The 21,325-nt window shown below is 39.0% G+C and overlaps 1 protein-coding gene and 1 pseudogene across 2 annotated transcripts in view; one reads left to right on the plus strand and one right to left on the minus strand.

Annotated features, from left to right (window-relative positions):
- Positions 1-856: 856 nt before the first annotated feature.
- The window catches only part of Ddx50 (DExD-box helicase 50), a 34,762-nt gene continuing 14,293 nt past the window's right edge, over positions 857-21,325 (minus strand). For both annotated transcript variants that reach the window (XM_031346985.1, XM_031346987.1), the window contains 8 exons: positions 19,518-19,667; positions 12,935-13,096; positions 11,402-11,521; positions 10,639-10,712; positions 10,276-10,435; positions 6,029-6,163; positions 4,318-4,362; positions 857-1,360 (listed from right to left, as the gene is read on the minus strand). In XM_031346985.1, coding sequence (XP_031202845.1) covers positions 1,082-1,360; positions 4,318-4,362; positions 6,029-6,163; positions 10,276-10,435; positions 10,639-10,712; positions 11,402-11,521; positions 12,935-13,096; positions 19,518-19,667 — 1,125 coding nt within the window. In that variant the 3' untranslated portion in view covers positions 857-1,081. The remainder of the gene's footprint in view (positions 1,361-4,317; positions 4,363-6,028; positions 6,164-10,275; positions 10,436-10,638; positions 10,713-11,401; positions 11,522-12,934; positions 13,097-19,517; positions 19,668-21,325) is intronic.
- LOC116075374 lies at positions 7,069-8,169 on the plus strand (annotated as a pseudogene).

A 21,325-nucleotide genomic window follows, 5' to 3' on the forward strand; every position in this document is an offset into this window, starting at 1 on the left:
ATCTAGCTGGTGGTCATCAAATTTGAGGCCAGTCAAGGCTACATAAAAGCCTCAAAAACAAAAACCTAAAAACTAAACCAATCACAAAAGTGAATCCCTCTTCTTTTTTTTTTGGTTTTTCGAGACAGGGTTTCTCTGTGTAGTCCTGGCTGTCCTGGAACTCACTCTGTAGACCAGGCTGGCCTCAAACTCAGAAATCTGCCTGCCTCTGCCTCCCAAGTGGTGGGATTAAAGGCGTGCACCACCACCACCTGGCCCCTCTTCTTACTGTGGGCACATCCAAGCCCTCTCCATTCCACATCTGCTTTTGTCTCATGTCTATTGCATCTGGTTGACTATAGACAATGAGTTGTATAAAATTAGTGCCTGTGCCCTGGTTATAAATATGTGCTCTAGCTGGGCAGTGGTGGCATATACCTTTAATCCCAGCACTTTGGAAGCAGAGGCAGGTGGATTTCTGAGTTCAAGGCCAGCCTGGTCTACAGAGTGAGTTCCAGGACAGCCAAGGATACACAGAGAAACCTTGTCTAGAAAGAAAACAAAACCAAAAAAATGTATGTTCTAGTGATTACCAGAAAGAAGATATATAGACATTCAATAAATGTTTGATATATAAAGGAGTGTATACTGCTTGCACACCAATCTACCTGAATCTATCTATTAAGTTAAACCAGTAAACTTCAGCAAACAAGTCCCCAGTTACCAGCCCTTACTGTGGAAAGGTTTTGTCCTTCATCACATCAAAGAATGGCCTAATTTGCCACATTTCGTAGATTACCAGAAACCTTAAGGTTAACTTGACTGCCACATCTTAGAAATTTTTAAAACTTACATTGAGAAAACTCTTAACACAGAATGGAAACAGACAATAAAAGGGCTTTTTTTTTTAATTCAAAGGTATAGCCAGATAAGTAGATTTGTTTAGAACCATTCTTGTGAAATACTTTTTAAAAAAATACGACCAACTTCTTTGCAAATTACAGACAAATACCTCAACTATGATGATCTAATTTTTGGTGAATAATATACATGATTAGACAGAAATAGGCAAGCTCATACTGGAAGATTAACTATCAAACACTCAGTCAAAATTCCGTTTATGGCCCCCACTTCTTGATCGATTTCTGTTCCCACTTCGTCTTCTGCCATCTTGCCGACTTCCTGACCGACTTCCCTGTCGACTCTGTCTACCTGATCGGCCACCAGATCGACCACCAGACCGGCCTGAACGGCCTGACCTGCCACCAGACCAGCCACTCCTCTGTCTGGGATTAGAAGAAGTGTTTCCATCATAATATTCTTCAATTTCAGGTAATTTGGCTGGCACTGAGAGTATCCAATCTGAATCATGCCACTCTGCCTGTTGAAACAATATGCCAGGTCAACAGAAGAGTACAACAGGCAAAACTCTAACATGTTCAAATTTTAATCGTAAAAGAAACTTTGTCGATTCTCAGTCCTCAGGCTAAGATCAAGTGTAGAGAAACCCTCAGATCCATTCCAAGATTCTAAATGTCTACCCAGGTGTTTTTTAAAAGACAGCGTTCACTTTCTCAGGACAAAGCAATGTGTGAAACAGACCGCTAAGAAGCAGTGAAGCATTTTGAGAAACCACATCAATAGAACCAGAAGCAAAATCAGACATGAGGCAGAAACATTTAAGTTCAAGGACTGCTTAGGCTACTACAGTTACTTTAAGGCCAGTGTGGGCAGGTTAGTGAGGCCTTGTCACCAAATATAAAGTAAAAAGAGGACTAGAGCACCTGCATAGCTTTCATTAGGGCAGTAAAATTAATTCCCAATTAAAAAAAAAAAATCCACAATATTTCTTTAAACTTTTTTTAACTTTAAAAAAAAAAAAAGATTTATTTATGTATATGAGTACACTACAGCTGTACAGATGGTTGTGAGCCATCATGTGGTTGCTAGGAATTGAAGTCAGGACATCTGCACCGCTTGGCTCCCAGCCCCACTCACTTCTGCCCTGCTCACTCTGGCCCAAAGATTTATTTGTTATTATAAATAAGTACACTGTAGCTGACTTCAGACACACCAGAAGAGGGCATCAGATCTCATTACAGATGGTTGTGAGCCACCGTGTGGTTGCTGGGATTTGAACTCAGGGTCTTCGGAAGAGCAATCAGTGCTCTTACCCGCTGAGCCATCTCACCAGCACTTGTTTTTAATTTTTATGTATGTAGATGTTTTGTCTGCACATACTTGTGAAGGCACATACATGGAGGTCAAAGGGCAACTTGTAAGGAGTTTGTTCTCTTCTTCTGCCTTTATATGAATAACAGGGAAGAAATTCACATCAAGCAGCTTTCACCTTTAACCACTAGGCCATGTCACTGGGCACTTGTATGCACAATATTTTAATGATTCCACAAAAACAAGTATAGAGATGGCTCTGTGGGTAGAGGTTCGTGTTAGCAATGCTGATGAATTCATTTTATGCCTGAGATCAACATGGCAGGAGAGACCCAAGTTGTCTTTTGAACTCATATATATGGCCACAGTGTGCATAGGTCCTACCCCATATATAATAATGTAATAAATGGTACAACGCCATTAACTTAAAACAGGTATATGAATAAGCTACATATAAAGATATGAATAAGCACATATAAAGATCAAGTCTGACCACTATCTACAGTGAGCTCCAAGCCAGCTCAGGCTACATACGAGGACTCTGTCCCAAAACAACCTCGCCAAAATGTACATAAAAGCAAAGACATAAAAAAAAACAAGATTTTGGATTATAAGAATTTAGTGGACTCCTCGGTTCAATAAATCTAATTAAATTTTAGAGAAAAGTTATAAATTGCATCAAATTACAATGTGTGAACTTTATGGATCTTCTTTTAAAAATATTCACTATGCACTCAGGAGGCAAAGCAAACAGATCTTTGGGTTCAAAGCCAGCCTAGTCTACAAAGCAAGTTCCAGGATAGAGGGCTACACAGAAACAACCCCCCAACCCCCGCAAATAATTCAGTAAGGCAGGGGGTAAGGAGTGGGGGGAGGAAGGAAGGGGGCTCACTTTAACCTATCTATCATGTGTAAGGTCTTAGCTTCCAACCTGAGAACATCAAAGAATCAAGAGACAACAGGGGAAATTTAGATACAAAATATTAAAAAAAATAGTTGTGAAATGGAGAGATGGCTCAGTGGTTAAGAGCACTGACTATTTTTCCAGAGGTCCTGAGTTCGATTCCCAGCAACCACATGGTGGCTCACAACCATATGTGGGGTATGATGTCCTCTTCTGGTGTGTCTGAATATAGCCATATACAGTGTAAATACATCATATAAATACATCTTTTAAAAAAAAACTTAAAAAGAAAATGGTTGTATAAAAGGAATTATCGTATTATGATTCTTTAAGTCTTTAACATTTAAATATGAAGGAATACTTAAGATTAAAATGATGGGCTGGAGAGATGTCTCAGCAGTTAAGAGCACAGATTGCTCTTCTGAAGGTCCTGAGTTCAAATCCCAGCAACCACATGGTAGCTCTCAACCATCTGTATGCTCTCTTCTGGTGTGTCTGAAGACTGCTACAGTCTACTTACATATAATTAATAAATAAATAAATCTTAAAAAAAACAAGACTGAAATGGCAAAATGCCTGGAGTTTGTCTATAAACACTGGCAATGGATAGTAATGAGATGAAAAAGAACTATTCACACAATTATCAAATTGATGAAGCTGGTTATGCATGTATGGGAACTCAATTACCCAATTGTTTAAAAAAGAGTTTCTTTATATATGAGAGCAATTTGCCTACCTCTATGTCTGTACCACATGGGTGCATTATTGGATGTGGTTAGAAGGTGTCACATCGACAGGCAGTGGTGGCACATGCCTTTAATCCCACCACTTGGGAGGCAGAGGCAGGCAGATTTCTGAGTTTGAGCCCAGCCCGGTCTACAGAGTGAGTTCCAGGACAGCCAGGGCTACACAGAGAAACCCTGTCTTGAAAAACCAAAAAAAAAAAAAGAAGAAGAAGGTATTACACCTCTGGTTTTGTGAATCTTCTTATGTGTGCTGGGAATGGAACCCAGGTCCTCTATAAGAGTACCATGTAGTCTTAACTACTGAGCCATTTCTCTACTGAGCCATTTCTCCAGCTCCCAATTAACCATTACATTTGAAATTACCTATAATATATTTTTAATAATGGATCAGGCAACATTTCATATTAAGGACTTCCTTAATTGATTTAAGGATTACAAATGACACTGTGTCTGTTTTCTAAAACTATTTTAAAAAAACATACTCAGCTACTTAATAGGTAAAAAAATTTTAAATACCTGTAATCTTTCTGACTCATTTGTAGGAACATCAAAGCAAACACCCTAAAAGGAAAATAAAGATTTTTATTTAGATAAGAGTTAATTTTTCTAATTAATATTTGTTGAATTTTGTTCTTAAAAAATATGTTATTCCATGACTGTTTACATGATCAAAACAGGTAACAAATTAGCATAGATGACTTATAGCACGTAATGTAGTTTCTAATCTGAGATAGAACTAAATATAGCTAGTAAGACTCTTTAAGTACCTAGAATATTCTCTAGGAGAGTTTTGTTTTGTTTTGTTTTGTTTTGTTGAGACAGGGTTTCTCTGTGTAGCCCTGCCTGTCCTGGAACTCACTCTGTAGACCAGGCTGGCCTCAAACTCAGAAATCCTCCTGCCTCTGCCTCCCAAGTGCTGGGGTTAATCTAGAAGAATTTTTGTAGACACTATAGTTCCATATCTCTTAAGAATTGGTCCTTCTAGAAGGGTTGTAGTGGTGCATGCCTTTAATCCCAGCACTTGGGAAAGAGGCAGGCTGTGAGTTTTGAAGCCAGCCTGGTCTACATAGTAAGCTCCAGAGCAGCCAAAACTACTCAGAGAAACTCTGTCTTAAATGTTCCCCTACCCCTCCAAAAAACAGAAAGAAAATGGTGCTTCTAGCTGGGTGGTGGTGAAGAACACTTTTAATCCCAGCATTCAGAGGCAGGTGGGTCTCTGGGTTTCAAGACAGCCAGGGATGCAAAGAGAAACCCTGTCTTGGAAAGAAAACAAAAACAAATGATCCAAATGAAGATGGTTCTTCTGATTTCTTTAAAATACTAGGAATCTGGGAACACAGGTCTGTACTTACTTGTGATATACAAATCAAAGGCTCAGATCCTCGCGCTGCAAATGACTAAGATTCCACAAGTTAAAACTGGGTAAGAAAGGTTTTCTCTCTCAGAGTTGAGAGTTGGTAATTTCTAATAAATAACCTTAGATCCTCTCAAAACAGTAAAAGAAACCTTAACCACTAACACTAAGCTTTAAGATGGGTGTGGTAGCCACACCTTTAATCCCAAAACTCAGAAAGCAAACATCAGAAAGCATGCACCTGTGTGGGCCAGCCTGGTCTACATAGTGAGTTCCAGGACAGCCATGAGTATGTAAAGAGACCCGGTGCCAAAAAAGTCAAAACAAACAAACCAAAGCTTTAACAAGTTCATTTTACTGTAAGTTACTCAGGAACATGTCTGTTACCGTACAAGTAGAATGGAAATAAGCAAGAGTCTGGGCAATAATGAAATACTGTCTCTCAGAAAAAGACGGTCATTAATCTCATTAACAACCAACAGCAGAAAGCAATAAATAATCTGTATTTCCAAGAGCTGTTCTAATGTTCCACATATAAATTAATCTTAAAAAATAAACACATAACCACACACAATAATTATACCATAGCAGGAACTTAGATCACTTAAATCTTAGACAGGATAAATCTACTGGCAATCCTAACATTCATAAAATGACCCTGGGTTCAAGGCCAGCCTGGGCTACAGAGGAATACCCCGCCTCAAAGTAATAATAGCAACAAAAATTTTAAGTATTAGTCAAAACAGAATGACTTAAAGCTCTGAAGGAATATATATTTATATAATCCCCCAAGTAGACACAATCCCATACAGAGATAAAATACTATTAATCATCCATAAAAAAATCATTGAAGTCTTATGAACATAATCCTACCATGTTTCCTTTCAAGAGGCACATCCTGGTTACTTGAGACACAGCATTACTACTGAGCTTTCTGTTGAGTTCCTTCCAAGCACAGCTGACATCCTGTATCTCTTCAGGGCTTTCCAGAGTCATGGTCACAAAGCCCTTTAGGAATAAAAGTCCTATTAGATTTGGGAGAGGAGCAGCAGGAGGACAATGCAGTTTGACTCTACGGTGCTTCCTGAGTCAACCACACAGGTCCCATGCAATATTTGTGTGGCATCTGTGTGCCATGTGTAACAGTGTACCATGGCTACTGAAAGCTAACTTCTCTGAAAGTACCCTAGAAGACCACTGCTTCCATGCCATGTTGTGTGCACTGCTCTTACAGGTTCCACAGAGACTATGTTCTTCACATTACAGCATGGAATTAGATCAGAGCATCCCAGGAAGAGCTGGGAGGCAAAGTAGGAAAGAAATCAGGAAATGGGAAAAAGTCAGTTACTTAGCAGTGAAAAAAAGCCATCAAACTCTAAACTTTTGGAGGACTACCACATAAAAATAAGGACTACCTCGTACAATGTACCAGAAACCACGTAGGAAAGTAAAGATTTTATGATAAACAAACCTTTCTCTTCTGGACATAAGCTTTCTTCTGGGAAGTGGGAGTGGAGATAATAAGAGAGTACATAAAACACCAGCAATAAGGTCAGGAAGAATAACACAAAAGGACTGGGGAATATAAAAAGGTAAGGAGGAGACCAGGATGATCAGGAAAGATTTCTCTGATATGGTGATATTTGAACAGAGACCAAAATAAAAGAGGAAGTCAAAATAAGAGGAAGGGGGCTGGGGCTGGCACGATGGTTCAGCGGGTAAGAGCACTGACTACTCTTCCGGAGGTTCTGAGTTCAAATCCCAGCAACCACATGGTGGCTCACAACCACCCATAATGAGATCTGATGCCCTCTTCTGGTGCATCTGAAGACAGCTACAGTGTACTTATATATAATAATAAGTAAAACTTTAAAAAAAAAAAAAGAGGAAGGGGGCTGAGAAAATGGGTAAGCATGAAGGTCTTTTTGCAGGAGTGGGTAAATGAAGAAGGTAGGTCAAACAGATTCCTATAATTGGAGAAGTCATACCAGCAGCAAGCAGAATACCCTGCAGGACATGCATTATAGGTCATTTCATGGTAAACATCAGGGCTGGAGAGACAACTCAGTGGTTATAGAGCTCTGGCTGCTCTTCCATAGGACCCGGGTTCAATTCCCAGTCTTATCTATAAGGTAGCAGTCCCAGGGTACCTGATGCCCTCTTCTGGCTCAAGGCATTGTATGCATACAAACTTTCAGGCAAAAATTTAAGACATGAGAGAGAGAAAGACTCGAGAGAGAGATTGAGATTGAGATTTCAAGCTATTAGTACCTTGTTCCCAAACTATTTAATCAGAAGTCAAATGACCTATCTACTAAATGGTTCTTGGTCAGGCTGGCCTCAGACTCACAGTTTTCCTGCCTCTGCTTCCCAAGTGCTGGGATTGCAGATAAGCATTTCTGTGGCCAGTTAAAGCATTTTCATCGGACAGGATTAGCAATAAGTGACCTCTAAAGTACCTTAGCACTGTCTTTAAAAGGATAGTTTAGGGTGTCTTACGCATGGTGTGTGGTCATGTTTCTCAGGTAAAGAACGGCTAAAAGCTTGCGGAGTAAGTGGAAAAGGAAGATACGAGCTGAGAAGAGAAAGAAGAATGCACCAAGGGAGTTCAGCAGACTTGTAAGTATTCTCAAGAGTTGATGGTGATGCGCTAATGAAAGACATTGAATAAATAGCAACTATGGTGGTGCCCAAACACTGCCAGGAAAAAATGCAGTGTGAGGAAGTGCAGTGTGACACGGATGAGAGAAAGGATGACATGAAAGTGGAAACTGAAATTAAGAGAAACAAAAAGACTCTAGACCAGCATGGCCAGTACCCAGTGTGAATGAACCAGAGGCAAAGAAAAAGACTGAAGGCCAAGAGAGAAAAGAAACGGGGGAAAGCAGAGCAAAGGCCGTGAAGGGCCTGGCTTGGTAGACCCTCAGAGACTGGAAAAGGAGCCAGATGTGGTAGCGCACCCCTTTACTCCCAGCACTCAAGAGACAGAGGCAGGTGCCTCTCTGTGAGTTCGAGGCCAGCCTGGTCTACAGAGCAATTCTAAGACACCCAGGGCTCTTTTACACAGAGAAACCCTGTCTTGAAAAAAGAAGCAAACAAACAAAAAAAACAGAAGCTATTTGTTTTCAGCTTGGACTTAGTTCTGTAATTCAAAACCAAAATAACTCATTTGTGTTGGAAACTTGAATAAAATATCTTTGGTGATGAAAAAAATATATATAGTTTAAAAATTGCTTTGTTTTTTTGGGTTGTTTAGTTTAACAGGATTTCTCTGTATAGACTTGGCTGTCCTGTAGACCATAGATCCCAACTCTGCCTCCTGGGAGAGGCACTACTATTGTCTGCCTAAAAATTGTATTGAATTTAAGAGGTGAAGCAGGAGAATTGTTGTGACTTCAAGGCCAACCTGAGATATACAAGACTTTGTCTTTAAAAAGATAAAATAAAATGCACCAGATGGTGCATAGTGGTACATGCCTAAACAAGGGGAATCTCTATGAGTTCTAGGCCAACCCAGCCTACATAGTGAATTGCAGGTTGTACAGGGGAACCCACTGGGTTGATTTTTCTTTTTTTGGGACAGGTTTCCGGTATTTAGCCCTGGATGGCCTAAAATCCCTATATTCAACAGGCTACTCTCAAATTTGTAAGTCTACTGTCTCTGTCTCCTGAGTGCTGAGATTACAAACATGAGCTACCTCTTCTGGCTTTTCTCCTGGTAAATATATTTTATAAAGTATCTGATGAAATTTTAGGGATGGACTATCTACTCAGTGCTAAAGCATGACCATTATAGGTCACTATTCAGAGAGTAAAATAGTTTTAAAATGAGTTTTATAAGGCAACTGGTATTCCTACCTCCCCTGTTCCCTCTCAAGACTCCTACCCCCACCCCACTTATATCCCAGTAAGTAACAAATCTCTGACCCATTTGCAACCAATGAGTGTGGTGTGGTATATCCGATATCTGACACTAACCTGGAGGCAGGCCATGAGTGCCACACATATACACTGAGGCACATCAACACCCTGCACATCCTTACTTTCCTCAACAACATCTACTCACTTTGCAGATCCATGGTAACTAACAAAATGAAAACTCCAGTTTCAATTGGCACCACACAGTACAAAATAAGGACTTTCTTTATCTAGAAATCCTTTAGACACTTTTGTGATAATGAATTAGGAACTAAATTCCCAGGAGGTAAGGAAGCCACAAGCCATGCCTGTGCTTAAGACTCTGCCAGGCTGGCTGACTGATTAAAAATTTTAGAAACTGGTATGTTGCAAATCCAGAGCAAAAATTACATTTGGAATTTTTTACCTCCCCACTTACACCTTCCTACTAGCCATTCAATACCTACCGCTGTATTTGACCTAACAGTCTCTCAACAGTCCAGTAAAACAAACAAACAAAAAAACCCAACAAACTCCACAGTCTCAGCATACCAATAGCTTCTATGAATCTGAAGCTAAGAATGTCATCACGTATCATCTACATGATTTCCTCACCTGGCTATAACCTGCCTACTTGATGTCCCTAAGAATGTACATATGATGAAAGCAAATGTAGCCACTTCCATGATGGCATATATCCTTCTTGTCAAATGAAATCCAAATTATGGTAACTGACATACAGCTCAAAATAAAACTACTTCATATTCCCTTTGGAATGAGAGCTATGTTTTGTATGGACAGAAGCAAATCTATAGATATGATTAACATGGAACCATCTTTGTTAGCAGGTTAGACTGTGATATTGTAATTAAGTACAATGTCATTATTTTTAGAAGTTACAAGCTAAAATAAGAATACTTTCATGTTTCAACATTCAAATAGTTTACAAAAGGATGAATATAAAATATATGTTACAGAATAATAACAGCTGTTAAATTAATGAGGATGGTATTTATATTACTAGTCTTTCTCCCTACTGCTTGGATTGCAGGCATGTATATCAGAAGAGAAGAGGAAGATTTTTCTAAACAGTAAGAGAATAACTGCAACAACAACACTCCAATATATTGAAGAGATCAATGCAGCATTTCATTGATGTGCTATATAACTGCTCAGCTAAGTTTTAACCAGATCTAGCCAAATACCACTTCACACTTTTCTACCTTATCAGAGGTGATCAAAGATCGTGGTTCAAAGCTTGATGCACCAGAAATGTGAGCTAATGCTGCAGCCAATGCATCCACTGCCCCCTTTTCTTCTATCAGTCTTTGAGCTGATGGTCGGAAAAAATCAACAGCAGCATAAGAAACAGAGGCCAGAGACCTGTGGTTTAAAAAGAGAAAATGTTCTTGGTCAGGATACAGGGGAAAAGGTAAAGGCAAAATCAGGAATGGGAAAAAAAAAAAAGTAACATTTTTATATAATGCTGTAACTAAGTGTCTCCTGGTAGAACCCCTGACTATGTTCTCCCACAGATGAAAGCCTCCTGCAGAGGACAGGTTACTCAGCAAGGTCAGAAAGCATACCTGATGGCATCCATGCTTTTAGATTTAACTAAATCCATTGGAGAAGGAACACCTACACGTTTAAAAGTAATCCCCTGAAAATGAAAGAATTAGATTAAAGAAAAAGGAAGTTGTCATAGTTAATTTCTAAATTAATATAGTTTGTTGAATTTCCATTTCTTGGACTTAAAAGATTTCCAAGCCCTAACAGATGGAAAAAAAAGATGCTTTTTCTAACAAATCATCTATAATCAATTCCAAAAAGACAAAATACTTTGAAAAATTGTCCCTTAGTTAAATCATGGAACTTCACGTGCAAAACAAAGCTGATTCAGAAAGAGAAAAGGATGTCATTTCAATCTGTCAACACTTTTTCTTAGCACTTTCATTTCATAAAATAAACTAGTATATAAAAATTAACAAAAAGGTAGTTGATAAAATGTGAAAAACTACAAGTGCAGACCATAAAAAATGTATTTTTAAATAAAACTGGCCATCGTATTATGAACCTATCTAACATAGCAGTGCTAATAGTTACCTATTCATAATGCTTAGATGACACTGAAACCATTAACACTGTCAACTTTAGCATCAAGGGAGAAATTCAAAGAAAAAAGGGCATGTCAGATCTTCTGGCTTGACAATAAAAGCTGTATAAAACAAAGTCTTGCAACTAATATAAATCAAGCTGTCAGATGCTTGGCACAGAAATGCAGCTTAAGCTGAGAAATGATCAGAAGGCTTATTTGTGATAACAAGCCTTAAACAACTTCACTTTACTTACTGCTTTCTGCTCCACATATCTCAGTTGACCTCTTTCCCTTGGTTGATAAAAACATACACAAATTCCTGTCCGGCCAGCTCTACCTGTGCGTCCAGAGCGATGGATATAGGATTCAACATCCTATGAAGACAAAAAGAAACTTCATTTTATAAACTTGACAAGCAAATCAAGGCATGATGGTGCACACCTGAAATCAGTACTAAGGAGGCTGAAGCAGGAGGATTAACCTAAGACTATGGTCATCTAAGGCTGAGACCATGTAAACCCAGGTGGTGGTACATGCCTTTAATCCCAGTACTCAGAAGGCAGAGGCAGGCAGATCTCTGAGTTCAAGGCCAGACTAGTCTACAGAGCAAGTTCCAGAACAGGCAGGGCTACACAGAGAAATCCTATCTCGAAAAACAAAACAATCAATGAAACGTTTATACACCCCCCTCCCCCCAAAAAAGAAAAGAAATTAAGCCTGGTAGTGCAGCTCTATGACTCCACTGCTTAGGAGGCTGATGAGGCCAGCCTGGGTTAAAAAGAACTTCAGAACTGTCTGGTCTAAGACCATATCTCAAAAAAAACAAAAATAAATTCAATCCTTCTATACTTTAACAACATCACAAGTAATTTATATGCTAAAATTCAATTAAATAAGTAAATAAAAGCTACTATCCAAGACATGAACAAGAACAACAACAGACATGCCAAAAAGGGAAGGAAATCTCACAGGGCCCTAAACCCTTGACAAGAAACTACAGACAATGAAAGAATGCTAAGAGCAAGAAAAATAGCTTTCCTCAGGGACAAGCGCTCCAATTGGTTATCTAGTACCAAGAGGTCAGTCCTAAAATCATACACAGAAGAGTAACATAAGGACTGAGTATTTATATTTATATATTTAGAAATGTGTGTGTACAAAAAAAAAAAAAGGTTATGAATTTGATTTTTTGGTTTTCCGAGACAGGGTTTCTCTGTGTAGCCCTGGCTGTCCTGGAACTCACTCTGGAGACCAGGCTGGCCTAGAACTCAGAGATCCGCCTGCCTCTGCCTCCCAAGTGCTGGGATTAAAGGCGTGCGCCATCACTGCCCGACGAGGTTATGAATTTGGGAAAGCAAGCAGAGTATCTAGGAAAGATTGGAGGAAGGAAAGGGAAGGAGAAAATTACATAATGTTATTTTAATTGAAAAGTCTATTTACTCATATACACTAGAGCTCAGTATATGGAACTCTGAACTTCCTTACTGAGACATGCATGCTGTCACCATCGTTCTTTGGTTTGGGATTCAGTATGTATCGGTGGCTAGCCTGGACTATACAGTATCCTTCAGCCTCTGCCTCTAGTGTACTGTAGTTGTATATGCCGGCATGCAAACAATAAAGCTACTTATTTACAAGGGAAGTACATCTGAGCCAACATAATACCATCCTAACAAGCCATGTTAAGATCAACAGCAAATGAAAAATGAAGTTTGGCATCTCAAGCAATACTCTGTAAATAAAACAGCATTTATGAAACTGTTCTAAAACCAAATCCCATGTCCTACCTGTGGAGGAGAACTCTGAATCACAAGGTCAACCTCAGGAATGTCCAAGCCACGAGCAGCCACATTGGTTGCCACCAAAACTTTAAAACTACCTTCTCTGAAGCCTTTCAAGGTAATTTCTCTTTGTGACTGTGCAATGTCTCCATGCAAACACTGAGCATTCTATTTGGAAAAAAAAAAAAAAAGAAGTGTATGGATCATACCTGATACTAGGTACCCCAACATCATTCAGTCTGTACTCATTTCTTGTGGTTTTTTTTCAATTTTCTTTAATAACAATGTATTTTTTTTTTAAGAATTACTTATTTTATGTATATGACTACACTGTAGCTGTCTTCAGATATACCAGAAGAGGGTATCAAATTCCATTACAGATAGTTGTGAGCCACCATGTGGTTGCTGGTAATTGAACTCAGGACCTCTGGAAGAGCAGTCAGTACTCTTAACGCTGAGCCATCTCTCTAGTCCATAACAATGTATTTGTAAAATCTTTTTTAAAAAGATGTATTTACCTTTATTTTAAATGCATTGGTATTGTGCCTGCATGTATATCTACATGAGAGTACCAGATCTAGGAGTTAAGGGGACAGTTGTAAGCTGGGATTTGAATCAGGGTCCTCTGGAAGAGCAGTCAGTGCCCTTAACTGTTAAGCCATCTCTTCAGGTCCAATGTATGAGGTCTTTAAAACAAAACAAAACAAAAACCAGGGCTGGAGAAATGTTCAGCAGGGAAAGACACTTGCCACCAAGACTGCCAACCTGAGCTAAATCCCTGGGACCCATGTGTTAGAAGGGAAAGAATAGAATCTTGTAAACTGTTCTCTTCCACACTCACACTGTGGCATGTGTCCATGTGCATGTACACTAAATACATATAAGTAAATATAAAAAAATTCAAAACCCAAAACATCATACTATATATGTCTTATTTAATATCAGCCTCCTAAAAAATAACTGCTAATCATTTGAAGGATACTTTACAACTTCTTTTGTATGTCCACAGTACCAGGGTTTGAATCCCTTGTCAGCCTAGTCAAGTACTGCCTAGAGATGAACAACAGGTTCCATACTGAGTTACATGCTAGACTGAAAACTGTCCAGTGCCTTTTTGTGTAGAGATTCGAGCTCATTACCCTGCTGCTTTAGCTTCTCAGATGCAGTGATTATGAGCACCATCATGCCCAGGTTTTCTCTTTGTTTGTACTAATTAAAAATTTTAACAAGGCATGGTGGTGCATGCCTTTAGGTCTGGTACTTGGGAAGCAGAAGCAGATGGATCTCTGTAAGTTTGAGGCCAGCCTGGTCTATAGAGTGAGTCCCAGGACAACCAGAGCTACACACAGAATACCTGTCTTGGAAAACCACATACATAAAGTAAGTTTTAATATTTTTACAGATTATTTTATGTGTATTGGTGTTTTACCTGCATTAATGCCTGTGCATCACATTTTGCACCCTCAAAAGTCAGAAGGGTATCAAACTGGAGTTACAGATGGTTATCAGCCTCCATGTGGGCACTGGGATTCAAATTCAGGTTCTCTGGCAGAGCACAGCCAGTGTTCTTAACGGTTATGCCATCTCTCCAGCCCCACTAGGTTTTTTTTGAAACAGTATGAGCCAAGGCTGGTACTGAATTTGCTACATTTCTACTTCTACCTTCTCAACACTGGGATTATAGATTTTCTGCCATAACTGGCTGGGACATTTTTGTTCTTTTAAAAATAAATACAGCCAGGCGGTGGTGGCACACGCCTTTAATCCCAGCACTTGTGAGGCAGAGGCAGCGGATCTCTTAAGTTCGAGACCAGACTTGTCTACAAGGTGAGCTCCATGACAGCCAGGGCTACACAGAGAAACCCTGTCTGGAAAAAACAAAACAAATAAATAAATAAATAAATAATACAGGGGGCCAGGGTTCTGGTAAACGCTTTTAATCCCAACACTCCGAGGCTGAGGCAGATCTCTATGGATGCCAAAAGCTCACTAGTCGGCTAATCTAGTCAACAAGGGGATGCTATGTCAAACAAGGAGGAAAGCGCTGACATCCACAGTTGTCCTATGACCATCACATACTTGTCCTGGCACAGATACCTAATATTCATTCATTCATTCATTCATTTATTCCATTCTCCCACCTCCCTCCCTTTTCCCCCTCCCCACAGAGTCAGAAAGACAGATAGGAAAGATGCCTCAGTAGTTAGAAGCACCTGCTCTTCATGCAGAAGACCCACGTCAATGCCCAGGCCCTACACAGTGGTTCTTAACTGTAACTCAGTGTTATCTATGCCCACTTCTGGCTTCTGTAGTTACTGCATGCATGTGGTACACATACATGCCTACACGTAAAACGTTCATACTCACAAAATAAATATGAATCTTTTAATAAAAACATTATACAGCCAGGTGGTAGTAATGCATGCCTTTCCCAGAACTAAAGAGACAGAAGCAGGGGGATATTTGAGTTTGATACAGCCTGTTCTAGGGAGTGAGTTCCAGGACATCCAGGGCTACACAGAGAAACCATTATCTTGGAAAAAAACAAAAACAAAAACAAATACATACACACAAACACTCTGTCACACAATTCATTAACTAGTATAGGCTACAAATGTGTCTATAAAAGTAGCATACTACACATGCTGTTTTACAATCTAATTTATAAATTTAATATAATAGCCATTTTTGTTATCTGTAAGTGGAGTACCATTTAATTTTTTATATACCGCAAGTATTTTTTCATATAGATGCAAAAAATGTATTTTTTGTTTTGTTTTCTTCTTTCGAGACAGGGTTTCTCTGTGTAGCCCTGGCTGTCCTGGAACTCACTCTGTAGACCAGGCTGGCCTCGAACTCAGAAATCCACCTGCCTCTGCCTCCCAAGTGCTGGGATTAAAGACGTGCACCAACACTGCCTGGCTGCAAAAATGTATTTTATCAGTATCTTACTGATGAACATCTGTGTTATACACACATATTCACATAAACAACGTTATAATAAGAAACCTTTTACTTTACATCTTTGGCCATTTATATGTATTTCAGGATATTTACCCTAGAAATTAAATTTCTGTGTTAAAAATAATGAATATTTGGAAGAGTGTTCCACACTTGGAAGAGTCATATTTATGTGAATGGGTGTTTTGCCTGTAAGTATGCCTGTGCACAACATGTATAATGTCTATGAATACCAGAAGAGGGCATCTTTAGATCCTCTGAATTGGAGTTACAACAGTTCTTAGCTACCAGAAGTGAGGAGAATAAAGACTGGGTCCTGAAGGCAGTACTCAAAACTATTAAACCACATTTCCAGCCCACCGCATTTTAATTGTCATTGCCAAACTATTATAAAAAATTATTGTACCCACTTAACCTTTCAATGTTCTGTATTTATTTCATCATAGTCTAACCAACAATGCCAGTATATTATAAATCATAATCCATGTTAATCTAATAGGTCAAATTATATCCCAAATCTGTTTTTCTATAATTTTTGACATTTGTTTTAATGTTCATGGTTGTTTTGCCCACATGTATGTATATGTCCCCATATGTATAAATGGTGTCCAAGAAGGCAACAGACTTCCTGGAACTAGAGTTATAGATGGTTGTGAACTGCAACATGCATAAGAATAGAAACCAGGTCCTCTGAAAGAACAGTCAGTGTGCTCTTAACTACTAAGCCAACTCTCCAACCCTGTATTTTCTGTAATTTTTTTTAGGCTAAACTTACTTATGCTATACTGATATCTATGCCAGAAATACTTTTCCTAATTTTATGTAAATACACATACACATGGGTATTTTGCCTGCAGGGATGGCTGTGTAACACATGCAATGTTCAATAGCCTGAAAAGGGTGTCAGATTCCTTGGAACTGGAGATATACACAGCTGTTAAGAAATCAACTAACAAAAAGAAACATGGCTAAGGAGTTTCAGTAAAAATTCTTATACGTAAATGTTACCTAGGAAATAAACTACAAAATATATAGTTAAGAGATTTGAAACTTGAATAGAACAAATGAACATTGTCCTGGAACAATAGGGAACAACCAACAGAGTGTAAGAACAGTATAATGAACAAATTTACATTTAGGAGGAGAAAAACTCTGGAGCCAGTCTGATAGTACACAGCTTTAATCCAAACAACACTCAGGAGCCTAAGGCCAGCATGGTGTACACACCCCTACTTTAGTTATCTGTTTTTCCAAGAGTTTTCTCTTTGTAGTCTTGGCTGTCCTGGAACTCATTCTGTAGACTAGACCAGGCTGGCCTCAAACTCAGAGATCTGCCTGCCTCTGCCTCCCAAGTGTGCCAACATGCCTGGTTTACTCACTCACACATATTTTTTAAAAGTGCTTATTTTAGCCAGGCCGTGGTGGCGCACGCCTTTAATCCCAGCGCTTGGGAGGCAGAGGCAGGTGGATTTCTGAGTTCAAGGCCAGCCTGGTCTATAGAGTTCCAGGACAGCCAGAGCTCTACAGAGAAACCCTGTCTCGAAAAACAAAACAAAAAACAAAACAAAAAGTGCTTATTTCATGTGCACATCTAAGTGCCTGCATGTATGTGTGTACTCCAAGTGCATGCCCAATGCCTTTGGAAGCCAAGGGGTCAGATTACCTGACACTGGTGTTCCAGACAGTTGTGGCCACTATGAGTGCTGGGAACAAAGCTCATGTCCTCTGCAGAATCAGCAAATGACCTTAACCACTAAACTATCTATCCAGTCCCAACAACACAAAACTCTTATCTGACAGTGATTCTGGTGACGCTGATAAACCAAGAGCTCTATAGGTGCTAACAGTGGGTCCTAGAGAGAAGAGGGAAGTGGATATGTCTTATGTTCTAGAATCAGAAAAGACAGACTCGTCCTGCCAAAGAGGCAAATGAGAAATATCCTCAATTTGAAATTGCTTTTTATTAAAAAAAAAAAACAAAACAAAAACTGCCCATTTTGTTCAGAAGATGAAACTCAGTAATTATTTCCACTTATAGATATACTGGATCTTGATTGGTAAATTACTAATATAGAAAACACTATATGCTAATGAAAAGTCTGTTACATATAGGCAAGTTGGGATTTCTAATTTTTTGTTCCATCAATAGCACTGGTTACATGAAACAAATTACTACTTCCTGTAGTTGTTTCTTTTCTCAGAAAAGAATATCCTATCATGTACATGTCCTCCAAAATGTTGAGGAAATTTTTCAGTCATTACTAAGCCAGAAGTTACTTTTTTTTTTCCAAGACAGGGTTTCTCTGTGTAGCCCTGGCTGTCCTGGAACTCACTGTAGACCAGGCTGGCCTTGAACTCAGAAATCTGCCTGTCTCTACCTCCCAAGTGCTGGGATTAAAGGCATGCACCACCACTGCCCAGCTAGAAGTTACTTTTAGTTGGTATACAGAATGACTATTTGGGAGTTTATTTTCTGAGTATATAAAAAAATACTTAGGCAATACCATTTCTGTTGTGTTGGTTGATTGCCTGATTTTTTTGTTTTCTCAATCATTTTTAATAGTTATTCACTTATTTTGTGTATAAGAGAGTGTGCAGGCCATGGCATCCCTGTGGAGATCAGAATACAATTGATGGCCTTTAATTCAGAGATTTGACATGTTAACCACACCCACCTTATAATTCACTCTTGTAACACAAGCTTAAAATATTGATTCTTACCAACAAAAATTGATTCTGTCAACTTTCATATTTTCTAGATTATATATTAAATGTCTTGTAAAAGAGATGGCTCACTGGGTAAAAGCATTTGCTCCGTAAACCCGAGGATTAAGTTCAAGTCCCCAGAGCCAATGTCAAAAACCAGGTATGACTGACCGTGCTCATCCTGTAACACCAGCGTTGGGGGAGTATGGTGAGGACAGAGGACAGGGATCATTGAGGCAATGCTACCAACTGGTTAAGCAATTAAGAGACCTGCCTCAAGTGACTAGGGCAGGAAATGATAGAGCAAGATACTTGCTGTCCTCCTCTGGCCTCTGTGGGTCTGTGCAAACATGCTTATATGCTCATACACATACACAAATACCATCTTAAAATTTTGCTAATGAAAACTGACAGAGTTCCCTTCTAATATCATCATATAAACTTCAAAAACATAAATTTTATTGTGATTAAAGATTTATTTTACTTTTAACTATATGTATGTGCATGTCTGTATTTAGGCTTGTAAAAATTAGTGCAGGTGCCCAAAGAGGATTCATCCCTCCCTGGAACTGAAGTTACTTATTTGGGTGCTGGGAATTGACCTTGGGTCCTCTGAAAGAGTAGTATGTTCTTTGAAAGGTGGAGGATCTCTCCAGCCCCATAGTATGACTTTGATTTTCTTGGGACTAGCTCAGTAGTATACTACTTGCCTAGCATAGAGAGTCCTGGTTTGATTGTTAGCAAAAGGGGAAAAAAAAAAAACCTATTCTGACTTAATATATGAGAAGAAAAGTTTGCTATAATGTCTCTCTGAATTACTCTATTTTGAAGAGACTATCAATTTTGGTCTATAAAGAGCAATGTGCATTTCTGCCTAGAGATACATCTCTATTATTTAGGAAAAGCACAAAAGAAAGCTTACCTGCTTTATGTGTGGATTCATGGCCATTTCAGTAACATTCTTCTTAGTCTCGCAGAAGATAATAGCTCTCCCTTCAGACCCACTGTAGACCTGAAGGACATCTCCAATAACTGCTGGTCTCTGAGACCAATGGCACTGGATAGCCAAATGCTTCAAGAAAAGAAAAGGCAAAATCTCTTTTTATCAAGTTATCTTTTAAAGAACCTGAGGATGCATGCTCAGCTGGCAGCGTGTGCCTGGCATAAATTTAGTCTCGGGTTAAGTCCCTAGCACTACATAAACCAGGACTGGTGACACAAACTTGGCCAATAATCCCAAGGCTAGCCTAGCCTAAGAGTAAAAGCCAGTCTCAAACAGACAGAGGGGCCAGGGATATAACTGAATTACAGTAGACCATTTCACTAACATGCACAAGCTCTGGGGCCAATCCCAGTGGCTGGAGAAAATAAAAATATGTATTAAGGAAAAGAGACGCAAAATATCATACTGTGTATAACTACGATTAATATGAACTATCTGTAACAGGTGAAAGAGTAGGTGTTGCCAGAGTAGACTAGGGGAAGGATAGAATGGGGAATGATTCACTAGTTCTAGAACTGCCTTTTGGGATAAGGAAGACAGAAGTGTGGTTATAGATCCTAAATGTAATACTAAATGATACTGATTTATACATAAGACTGGGCCATGGAGTCAATCTCAGCACCAAAAACAAAAAATAAAATAAAATGAAAGCCAAGATAGACAAATATTAAAAAAATAAATATAGCATTAAGCCAGGTGTAGTCCAGCCTCCCTGTCTGCTGTCTGGGCATTTAGGAGACTAAGATTGTTGAGCTCATCCTGGGGTACACAGCCAGATCCAACCTTAAAGGAAATAAGGGGAGTGGAATTCAAGTGGATGCAGAAAGATCAATTCAAGGCATCTTTAGCTACATATAAGTTCCAAGTCCCTGTCTCAAAACAAAAAAAATATAAAAATGTAAATAAAGTACATTCTGGGTACATATACATGTAAGTATATTACTATAAAATTCTTACTATAAAATGCTTGCAACCTGTCTGAATGCTTACGAACCTCACACAATAAAAAGTAGGGAAAGGCTGAGCTGCGTTCTTTTTTGTCACTCAACTTATCTTCCATTTATTTAGTGTATACCTTTGCACATGAGCACAAGCCACAGCATGTATGGAGAGAACAAGAGACAACTTGTGGAAGTCAGTTCTCTCTGCCATGCAGGCTCCAGGGATCAAATCTAGGCCACCATCAGGTTGACTGAAAGCACCACTACCTACTGCATCAGCTCACTGGTCCTACTATATGGAGATATATATATATCTTTTTTTTTTGTAAGATTTACCTATTTTTATCTTATGCATGTGGATGTTTTGCCCATCTGTATGTCTGTATACCAAGTGCATACAGTACAAAAGAACTCTGAGTGGTCTCTCTAGTCCTCTCTCCCTGTTTTTGTTTTCATTGGGGCTATTGTATTCCTAAGTAGCCCAAGATGGCCTGGAAGTGGCTATCAGATCTGCCTATGCCCTTCCCCACCACCTGCCTCCCATCAGCAATAATCAAATTAAAGGCATATACCACTAAGCCAGGCTTAGTACAGATATATTACATATAGGTATATATGCATGTATACAATACATAGATATATTCTCTCTTGCTACATATATATATTCTTTAAAAAAAAAGTGACATAGCAATTACAGACTACCTACAAGCATATTAAAAAAAGGACAAAGACAAAGACTAAGATTTGTTTACATCACCTATAACAAAATCTTGCTCTTCCTCTACC

This window comes from Mastomys coucha, unplaced genomic scaffold (genome assembly GCF_008632895.1).
Source record: "Mastomys coucha isolate ucsf_1 unplaced genomic scaffold, UCSF_Mcou_1 pScaffold3, whole genome shotgun sequence".
Lineage (NCBI taxonomy): Eukaryota > Metazoa > Chordata > Mammalia > Rodentia > Muridae > Mastomys > Mastomys coucha.